Source organism: Palaemon carinicauda, chromosome 18, assembly GCF_036898095.1.
Source record: "Palaemon carinicauda isolate YSFRI2023 chromosome 18, ASM3689809v2, whole genome shotgun sequence".
Lineage (NCBI taxonomy): Eukaryota > Metazoa > Arthropoda > Malacostraca > Decapoda > Palaemonidae > Palaemon > Palaemon carinicauda.
Genome location: NC_090742.1, coordinates 80,847,587 through 80,859,196, shown reverse-complemented (window position 1 = coordinate 80,859,196; position 11,610 = coordinate 80,847,587). Strand labels below are relative to the sequence as shown.

General features: G+C 36.1%; 1 protein-coding gene across 4 annotated transcripts in view; it reads right to left on the bottom strand.

Moving 5' to 3' along the window:
* Nucleotides 1–2,881: 2,881 nt before the first annotated feature.
* The window catches only part of LOC137657910 (uncharacterized), a 40,019-nt gene continuing 31,290 nt past the window's right edge, over nt 2,882–11,610 (bottom strand). For all 4 annotated transcript variants that reach the window (XM_068392560.1, XM_068392559.1, XM_068392561.1 and 1 more), the window contains exons 3-4: nt 3,930–7,022; nt 2,882–3,349 (exon numbers count right to left, since the gene is read on the bottom strand). In XM_068392560.1, coding sequence (XP_068248661.1) covers nt 5,342–7,015 — 1,674 coding nt within the window. In that variant the 5' untranslated portion in view covers nt 7,016–7,022 and the 3' untranslated portion in view covers nt 2,882–3,349; nt 3,930–5,341. The remainder of the gene's footprint in view (nt 3,350–3,929; nt 7,023–11,610) is intronic.

Sequence of the window (11,610 nt, the reverse complement as noted above, 5' to 3'; positions counted from 1 at the left end):
TGCGTCATGGTCATTTCTATTTCCAAACCCAGACTGACACGTTTGTTGCAGTCAGATCCGTTTCCAAAACCAGACTGACACGTGCGTCGTGGCCATTTCTGTTTCCAAACCCAGACTGACACGTTTGTTGCAGTCAGATCTGTTTCCATAACCAGACTGACATGTGCGTCGTGGTCATATCTGTTTCCAAATCCAGACTGACACGTGTCTTTTAGGCAGATCTGATTCCAAACCCAGACTGATGTGTGTATTAGTCAGATCTGACTCCAAATCCAGACTGACATGTGTGTATTAGTCAGATCTGATTCCTAATCCAGACTTACATGTGTGTCCTAGTTAGATCTGATTCCAAACCCAGACTGACACATGTGTTGTAGTCAGATCTGAATCACACCCCCAGACTAACACCTGTGTTGTAGTCAGATCTGATTCCAAACCCGGACTGACATGTGTGTCGTTGGTAGATCTGGTTTCAAACCCAGTCTGACACGTGTTGTAGTCAGATTTCATTCCCAACCCACACTGACATGTGTGTCGTGGTTAGATCTGATTCCAAACCCAGACTGACACGTGCGTCGTAGTCAGGTCTGATTTGAAGCTCAGACTGACATGTGTTTTATAGTCAGGTGTCATTTCAAACCCAGACTGGCAATTATGTTGCAGTTAGATCTGATTCCAAACCCAGATAACACGTGAGTTGTAGTCAGGTCTGATTCCAATACTAAACTGACACGTACGTTGTAGTCAGATCTCATTCCAAATCCAGACTGACATGTGTGTCGTGGTTAGATCGGATTCCAAACCCAGAATGACATGCGAGTCGTAGTCAGTTCTAATTCCAAGTTCAGACTGACATGTGTTTCGTAGTCAGGTCTCATTCTAAACCCAGAGTGACACATGTGTTGTTTGCAGATCTGATTCTAAAGTCAGACTGACATGTGTGTGATTTCAAACCCAGATGACTAGTGAATTATGGTTAGGTGTTATATGTACACTAAATATATGTGTATTGTATTACAAAACTTGTAAAGAGGGCTTATTTTTTCATATATGTTAATGTAAAAATAAAACAATTTATTCTATTATATATGTTAATGTAATTGTAACACGAAAATATCGATGTATTTTCTCCAATAGTTTTAGGTTCTACTTCGGCACCGGCTGTCTGACGCGCGTGAGCTATACAGTAAAAGGTGATTCGAGAATGGATCTGTCACATGGCGTCATGTTGCATAATGTTTCTCGTCTGTCAGAAACATTCGGGAGTGTTAGTTCCCCATATTTAAAGGACAGGTGTTGAGTGAAAGGAGGGAGACCTAATTGAACACTACTCGTGGGTGGAGACATTTCAGCTACATCCACTGTGCCCTGGAATTAGTTACTACACTTGCAACGACATATCTTGAAAAATATAAAGAAGTTTTATTTGTTGGTCATTAGAAGCTGTATTCCTTAATGTCAACCTTTTATATCTGAAACTAAGCAATGTCATCTGTCCCTCGCTGCTTAGAAGTTTTTGAAGTTAACAAGACCTTCTTCGTCGTAAGAACTTGTTCCTCAAGTATTCGGCGGTTCTTTGCTCAATGCTGTAAATATTTGTATTAAATCTTAAATATAGTTACATTTCCTGTATGCTGGCTATCATTTTCACTTGCTGTTAATGTTTTGCTATTGTTTCGTAAACTTTATGAGAAGATTTGATTTTTTAAAATCTATGTCGTGCAAGATAGTTGAACGTAACTCGGGTCTTTCCAAAGCTAGACTGACACTTGTATTGTAGTTAGATCTGATTCCAAACACAGACTGACATGTGTGTCGTAGATCTGATTCCAAACCCAGACTCGCAAATTTGTTAAAGTTAGAGTCCAAACGTTGATAAATTCAATGTATTTCAGTTTGATGTCGAGCAAAATGAAATTTGAATAGATAAACAAAACATAGGAAATAGCCAATATGTGTTTATTTGGTTTCAGTCTTATACATTTGCAGTAATAATCATAATATATGGTAAATATATTTTTGATAAGCAAACAACATAAAGCAACACCAATTGTAGTACACTCAACAGAGATAATTCTTTGTATAATTAAGTTGAAAATATTTCAGAATAATTAATATGATATACAATACGCATTTTGAAAATTGTTTACAGGTAAATTAGAATAATATTCTTCTACACATGAACATAATGCCTAATTCCAAAGCAAGAAGACCAAGCACTACCACGTGCCCTCTGGCTCTGCACATCTACTGTGAAAATTTACATACACCCCCAATAACTTCTTGCTTGGAATTTCACTTTTAGTTCAAGTAAATATTTGCATTTGAATGTATTCCACTGCCAAGATATAATGATAATTTGTCACAATAAATACTTTGATATTACAGGGAACTTACGAACTAATGCAAATTTGTGTATCTAGGAATCAGTATCACTGCTGTTAAAGAACACATGCATAAAATCAACACAAATTTAAAACAAGCAGACATATACATCTTTTCAATTTAATCCTTTGCTAAAAATACTATTTATAGTCATAAGATACTAGTTATGGCAATAAAATACTTACTTCAGTCATAACAAAGCATATAAAATATATAATAACAATGATAATTCAATTCATTAAGAAAACTCCAAAATGGAAAATATTTTCCACACAATTATTCCCATCTCTGGTGTCATATATATTGTAAGATTAACGAGAAGCTATGATGGTAGACTTAATTTCTGTTATTTTTACTTCCAAGTGACCAGTCTTTATACTATGTCTACCATCAAAAGGTTGTTTTATTTAGATGTTACAGTACGATGCTTGTTGATTTTTTTAATGATGTCTGAGATTATTTTTAGCCAAATTTACGTTTTGTTGGTTCGTAGTAAAAAAACAACTAAAAACAACGAATCGTTTCATCAGGCAATTCTTGTGTTCTTCATGGACATCAAATATAGTAAACCTGGGTTCCAATTTTAGACTCTGACGAGTTGCAAAGAATATACAGTGTTGGTACCTTTTTTTTAATCTCCTTAGCCAGGTCGTAATCTTTCTTGCAGACTGCGCGTCTGGAAGTTTCTTGTGATAGCGTTTAACCTAATTATCTGAGAATTCATTGTTGGTAATGTAAATTAAAATTGGTCTCTAAAGTTTTGACATCTCATAACATAACCCTAATTCCAACTATTGAATGTCAGCAAGAGTCTTGTCCATACATCTTCCCTTCCCTCAGTGAATTATGTAGAATACAAACACAAGCCTCTTCAGATCTTCTTTGTTCTTTGGTGAAGATCGCATCTATTCCACTTTCTGCAAGTTTTCGTCTGATTCCATATTCAATTCATCAGCAGCCACGCCTTGGCCGGGAAAAAATATTGAAATTAATATACACATACACGTAATTTCATGGATGTGAGACCGTGTATTCTATTCTGTTGAAAGACTCTCTATTATCAAAGTCAGTACACAGGGAAACATAAAAGAAATAAATGGCCATGCAATGGGATCACAGTTATATAAATTTAAAGAAATAGTAAAAAACAATTATGAATATGGTGGATAGCGGACATTTTGCAAAATCACAGGTGACTATTTTTATTTCTATGCATAAGAAAAATGTCTAAATTAGCTAAGAATCAAATCAGGCTATCAAGATTCCAGGAAAACTTTCCAAGCTGTTATACTTTTATCATAAACAATCTTAAGATTAACATCAATATATCTTTGTTTAATGATGATAGAAAGTAATAGAACTTATATTTTAGGTAAAATGTTGAAAAACTTATAAAATTGATTTGAAGCTTATCATGAATTCACCTATTGTTATTTAATAGTCGTTCATATCGTGCAATAGGTAGCATTACTATCAATTCAAATGAATTAAAGATAGTGTGCTAAATGAGACAAAAAATAGGTTCCGTTGATAAGAAAACTTACCAGTTTGGTGGACAAAGATCACTGCCATGTTGTGTACAAGCATTGCATCATAAAGTGTAGATTTAGACTCCATTGCTGATGATTAATGAAAAAAAAGTCTTCATTGTGGAAATGTTGCTTGTAAATCCAAGTTTTGAGAGAAGATAGTATGAGGTTTAAAACCCTCTTGACATTCCTTTAACAAGATTGATAGAAAAGGTAGAGTTGGCAAGATCATAAACTGATCATAAAACATCAATAATGGCTGAGAAAGTAATAGCACATCGCTATAAGTTGCATGTAATCCTTACACATGGTCGCTCTTTGATTTTAATAGCTGGCTCATAGGGAGGATTCAGACATGATCTGCTGGTTTATATCTCTCTTTTTCATAAAAAAGAGCGATTAAATGCATCTTGCCTGTCATGATAAAAGATTTGTTGAAGAAATTCCCTTGACTGACTGGTGTTGCTTAAAATGTATAGCATTTAGAATTCGTGCTGTATTCTGAGCTCCATGAAGCTAGCTTTAGGACTTTGTCCAAGGAGTCAAGCACCTTAATTCATTCCCCAAAACGAAGTGGGCTTATACCTGTCCAAAATAGCTGACATCAATACACCAAGGGGATAATCCACTCAATGACAGATTTACCCTCATATTTTCAAATGTTTTATATCGGGCTGACATCCTTGTTTGAAGAATTGCCTCGGAGAGTTTCAGGTGGCTACTTGTGGAGGGCATCTGGTAGCAGAACTTTTGCTCGACCATTAATAATGCCATTCCTTTAGTCACGTTGAAGAGCAACTTTTAACTTTCATGGTGATTTTCATGTATTATATGCTATAAAAATATTGATTAAGGAGTGATGAACAAAACGTTTCACTTGATAAAGCAATCAATTTGCAGATAGATACTCCAAAAAAAAAAACGTGATGTTCAAGTCCCTAAAAAATTTCTTCTGTCTTTTATCTTCAAAAACTATCAATCTCCCAAGGTGGAATCTTAATGAAAATCTCTTAAAAGATCATAACAGGCAATGAAATGATGGTAGGGCTCTGTGATGTTGAAACCAAAGGGATCATTGTAATAGATTTGATCATCATCACTTGAGACCAAATAGCACGTCACTCAATCAAATTTGAACGTGATACTAATCATATTTTTAAAAGAGAAGGGCAACATTCATCATGAGCTTGAACCATAGTGTCAAATGTTTAATGAATAGTTTAAATCACATATATAAATACAGGTTTCTGAGAGCACTTTCAGGAAAGGTTCCAGAACCGAAGAAATAATGTTGGGAGTGTTCTTTTTACTGTGGATGGAACAATTTTACTGTGGCAAGTCCAATAATAGATGCAAATAAAGCCAAAGATATGTTTCTAATAACTATGGTCCCTTTTAAGATAGTCACTGAATGTATAGGGTTTGTATTATTCATGGTCATTGGTAATCTTAAGTCCAGGTCTCAGTGTAACTGTGAAAATGATTGGATAATGATCCAGCTTAATGGATCTCTTTATTTGTAAATCTACATCCAGATTTTTTATTAGAGATCTCCCTGTCTGACGAGTAATTACCCAATCCAAGATTCCATTGTCTTCGTGTGTTTTGTAATTTACATGTTGGTGAAGGCCATAATCGCGCAACATGCTCTGCATTCGAGAGAACTTATTAGAGGTGAAGAACATTTTGCCAAATGACTTGGGATGGATTAAGTTTTCCCAACTTATATTAAAGTCGCCCATAATTATGAAGTTTCTTTCCAAGGCTGATCGAGCTATAAGGTCTTCAAATTCCTTTAGGAAGTTGCTGAACTGTGAACCTGGTGGTCGATAAAGTATATAGGCATGTATTTTATCCTGAGATTTATTTTTAAATTTCACAGTTAAGGTGCACTTCATGCATTCAAAGGTGTTATAGCTAACTGGCTGATCCTTAACTGCAATTTCTACCTTGACAAGGGCTCCGACGCCTCCACCTCTTCTATCTTCCCGAGGGTAATAAAAGAATTTTCGGTATCCTGGTACTACCGTTACCCATGGTTTTTTACGGTCCCAAGTTTCTGTTACTGCTAAAACATCAATACCTTTTTCAAGAACATAACAAGAAATTCCACCCCATTTGTTAAACACTGATCTGGCATTCATCAAGCAAAATTTTATACGTTTCTCATCATCATCATCAGACTCTGAATCATCCGATTCTATCCGAGCTTTTTCTTTAAATGATTGTTCTAATCTTTCATATCCAGATATTTTGGTCTTATGTTTTTTTTTATTCTTTTTTTTAATTGCTTCCTCTTCTTTGTGTGCTTCATTCAGAGAATCTGTGATTTGTGACTGGATTCTGATCACTTCTCTAATAATTTCACCCACCTCATTTTCCTGCTTTTGAAGTTGTTTGACAACTTTGTACAATTCCTTACCAGCAGCACTTTTTGATCCTTCCACCATATCTGCAGCGGTAGTAACAATGGACCATACATCAATGGCAATACATACTGAACTAATAACAGGGATTGCTTTAGCTGTTGCAACAGGGATAGCTTTAGCTGTTGTTTTAGTAGCGCCTTTGCCAATTGCAGAAGCAGAACCAATCAACAGGCATTTAGAGGCTACCTGACTATTTGCCAAAATTTGAGGATCTGACTTAAAGTTTACTTTAGTATGGACATCTTTGACACATCGACTAACTTTCTGTGTTAGTTCATGATGCTTGGTCACTAAGGTAATCAGTTCCTTCGTTGCTTTTCCATCCCTTTCTATTAGGTCCTGTGCTTTTTGAAAGTTTTCTCTTGCAACACTATTATCCCTGAGTGAAGCAACAAAGTTTGCAGCTGCACCCAAGACACTAGCAGCAATACCTCCAAATCCAACAGCCAAAGACAAGCCACCAGTGAAAGGAGCTAAAAGAACTGCACCAGTACCAACAACACCAGCCCCAGAACCAACAATATTGGCGACATTGGATCCTTTATGAAAACTGTCAATGTAATCTATTAGATATAGTAAGCCTAGAAGAGTCCTAGATCTGACCAATCTCCATTCTTTAAGTTTTTCAATAAACTCTTTATATATCCTCTCTCTCTCTTCTAAATAATCCATCCTTTATCTGTAATAAAGAAAAAATCAATTTTGATTTAGTTGCATATACTTACATATAGTTTTGCTATAAAGAATAAATCTTCTATCAGCGATAAACACTATTATGTTTGTGTTCTTACTCTCTTGTTTCATAAGAATTGACATTTCATTTGAGCGTATAAAGAGCAAAAATTAAGTATATGTCCACCTTGAAATATTTTTGATATACTTGGAGTTAGGAGTATGAGAAAAAATTTTATTAGCAAAAATACAAATAACTATATACAGTATCTATAACATACCATTTAAGTTTCCCTCATTATCAAAACATTCTAAAAACAAGTAGAAAAAAGCAATTCTAATTTTCAGATCCCTGGCAATGAAGATAGTCAATATTTTACTTAAGTCTATGGACCAAGTTTTCCTTTTTTATATGTTACCATAAAAGAATCTACTGTATAATAAAGATAATAATCAGAATTACGATCTTGATCCGGATCACATCCAAAATTTAATTGGTTTTCTCGAGCATCATACCTTTCTGTTAAGATTTGGTGGAAAACTGTCAAGAAGTTTTAACGGCATCCTGCTAACAGACAAACAAACGAACATAAATGAACCTAGGTCATTTCATAACCCCATTTGAGAAGGTAATAACAAAGGCTCTAGGGTAGGGGCTTCAGTGCATCCCTGCATCTCACGCGGTATGTAACTTGCGGATCTTTGATGCATTCCTTTGGTCCCTAGCTACATAATATGCTTTATATCCTTTACCACTGTTCTCGCTTCATCTCTTGCATATAGCTGTCTAACCTCTTCTAACTTTTCATTCATTATGAAAGTATTACACTTGGTCACGGGGTTTTCTCACAGACATCAGCGTCTAACTATATAGCTCAAATTCATAAATTCATAAATCTAAATAAAAAATTCACACATAGACCTGATCAACATTGTTTTAGTAGAATGAGAAACTGGTCCCGTCATGTAAAACTATGTTTATTTGCAACTTTGCCGCTGTCATACAATGTGCTGGTCAGAACCTATGTTTTCTACTCCATGAATCGCTTATAAAAACATCTTTTAGGCTCCTCTTTTATTATTTCCTCGATGGAATACTTATCTCTTTTGTTACTTTTAAATCAAACCATTGTGGTGAAAGGTATACTTTAATGATTGGAGGCAGTCATTTGAAGCTTATTACAGAATATTTATCCTGATTAAGGTTCTTTTTAATCGAGAGTTGTCCATCCACCTGGCAGAACTAACTATCCAAACCTATGCAATAGAGGATTTTGTCATAATCTCGCTCTTCTGCTGTGATAGTTCAACAACTCTCGAAGACTTCAGACACGCATTACTAAAATTTGGAAAAATCTGCTTTAAGGAATGATAAATTTCCCATCTATCCACGATTTTCAGTCAGGATGTATCCCAGAGTGATTGAAAAGTATTATTATTTGTATATCTTTCTTTCAACGACGATACATGACTTGATAAAAACATTTTGATGATATTTGGTGTTTGCATCACAATTTAATGAGTTCAACACTTATCCCTTTATAAGATAGCCCGTGGGGTACTGTAGACCTCCCTCCTCCCTTAGGCACAATTTCTTGTGACTTTTTCTGTTACTAGATCCCTTAGCTATTAGAATTAGCTTGTTTACCACAAAACTGGTGGTGGGTATAGCCACTGTGACCATTATCATGGTAACGGGTCAAAAAATTTAAGAATTTCAGGAAATATCATAGAAGGGTCTATACATGAAATTTAACAAAATGAAAACAGTGTTATCTTCTCATTATATGTATTTCGAGCTGCCTTTATATTGCAGTTAAAATTTGGTTAATTAATTTATGCAAGCATGCCTAACATGACTATTTTGATAGCAACATTAGTGGAAAAAATATATTTGAAGAAAAATATAATATACCTGCAAATGATTGCATCAAAATAAAACCTATATATGGGAAGAAATCACATGATACAAAAACATATGTACAATCAAATTATTGAAAAAGTAAGTGCAGCCTGCATCAAATCTTCATCATTAATTACATCATCCAGAATGTCTCACACCTTGGTATCCAGATCATCGTCATCCTTGTACTTCTCACTTTCATCCTGATCTAACACTTGGTCCATCAGTTCTTTGGGTAGTATGTCTTCCTAGGTCCATTTTTATTGAAGCTTGTCACAATGTAGGGATTATGTAGCTCTGGATAAGGAACATGCGTTTGGTTCCAGATGAGTAATTTATAGTTCTCTTTTGCCATATGCATCTGTAAAGAAGATCTGTAAGGAGGAAGCAAGCTAAGATCTATTCCAGTGTCATTGGATAGCATGTGGTTTCGTGGTGTGTAACATGTCATAAACATTGTATACCTCAGTTTGTTAATATCTTTGATCCCAGACCTTGCTCCATACAAGAGACAAGTGAATGCTTTTATAGCTTCAAACTGTCTTTCAGTAATTGATGAAGCTGTGCCTAAATTTGTGAAGACTGTAATGTACTCGGGGTTATTTTTCAACAAACGCAGAGGTCCCACCTTGCCTTTACGCACCAAGGACCTGGTAATATCACAGCCTGTTAAGGCCTGGAATGACAACAATGCATTGCACAGTTCTGGGCCAATACCTTTGACACCTGATGTTACATTGATTATGTGTCTTTTATTTCCAATCCCAGTGTCCATGAAAAGAGGGATGTATGTTTAGCTTGCCTTGCCTTGTCTGAAGAAGAGAGTGCATAATTCATGCAGATAGCCCTGTGTAGGGTGGGGTCGTTTGTCTTGTTAGCCCCTAAGAAGTGTCTTCTCCATGTAACCAATCCATAACGCTGCAGTTTTCTTCTTTCCTCCAGTATGCATCTTTACCCTGTATTCTTCATATTTCTGCATCCAATCTTTCCATTTGGGATTATTCTTGATAATGGACATATTCTCCTTGATTGGGATCTTTTCCAGATTGCGTATCAGTTTCTTTTCCTCCTCACCAATGACCAAACATTCTTCATCCTCAAAGGAAGCTAACAACATCCGCTACATAACTTCAGCTGATACTCTGATGACATACTTTCCCCGATTGTAGTGTTTCCCATTCATGACCTTTATGATTGACCCAATTGTACAAACTGCAGATTGAATTACAGCTTCCTCAAATCTGCATCCTTTCATGCACTTTCCTATATAACCTATGAATGCTCATGTCATATGGAATGCTCCAAGTCAAGTAATGACATTATAGAATCGATCTGGATATATCTACAAGGTTTCATAGGCTTTCTTGGCAGCAGCAAGATCCAGTATTATAATTGTGTAAATCTGTCCACCAATACCAGATGCTTCTTGTGAAATCTTTAGCATTTGCATCACGGTTGCATTGTCAATAATAGGAACATTTACTGGAGGCATGTATTCCCCCGTCATTTTTCTATCTTCCTTCTCTGTCCAGTAAGAGAGATCCAACTTCCCCAACCTGGCAATGTTTACTCAAGTGCCTTTAGTAGAATTCTGTACATCACCCACATCTTGTCACATCCTTTGATATCAGACAGATAATGGGCTGTTTGTGGAGGTTCGAAAACTGTACTACAAAGCCTTGGTTCAGCATGTTTCTTTGCTTATCATGGTCCCTTAACTAGAACACCTGCTGTCACTGATCTCTTCTTTGTTCTACCAGTGGCCAGTCCATGTACAGATTTATCTCTTGAGTGACCTTTGACTGTTTCTTGAATCACAAGCATGTGTGTTGAGTGTGTCGTTCCAGTGCTAGGTCAAAGTTATCTCAGGAGAAATGTAGCTTCTCGTTGCCATTCATCTTGATGCCTGATGGAATGGGACTATTATGGTCTTTGATGGCTAGGTGGATTGCAGTGAGGATTTCTAGTAGCCTCGAATACGATACACAATGGCCAAATTTGTTCAGTAGTCTCACTATGTCTGCTCTTCAAGTCAAGTGCCAGACTGATATTTCAAGTATGTGCTTAGGTGTCATCCCTTTGACTTTTGACACAGCATACATCATGTCACGCCCAATAGGTAATATGCTATGTGTTATCACATATAGCATATATGTTTTAACAAATATGCTATTTTCATTACTTGACCTGATTGAACATGTGATGAATAGATGAGCTCAGTGCAGGAATTTGGTTGCCAGAGTTTAACTTTGTTGCCAAATCTTTTTTAGGATTTTGTTCTTGAATTAGTCGGTTTTGTAATGGGGATTCGATTGTTCTGGATAATTCTGCTGCATAAAAACCAGGTATTTCTATTTCCGCATGCCAAATCTGATATATTCTCAAATGCAGCTACATGGGAAACATTTCTGTACTTAGCCTCTTCATCTCCACAAGGAGGCATTGAAATCCACTCATCCTTGTGTGTGAACAGCTTATAACAAGAGTGATGATACCATTTCTCTCTTGCTACAAGATCGTCATTCAACTTTGCTTGGATATCACAAACTGGAATGGTTAGGGCTTTCTCCTTTATCAGATTAGGTAGTAGGTTGGCCAAGGCACCAGCCACCCATTGAGATATTACCGCTAGAGAGTTATGGGGTCCTTTAACTGGCCAGACAGTGCTACATTGGATCCTTCTCTCTGGTTA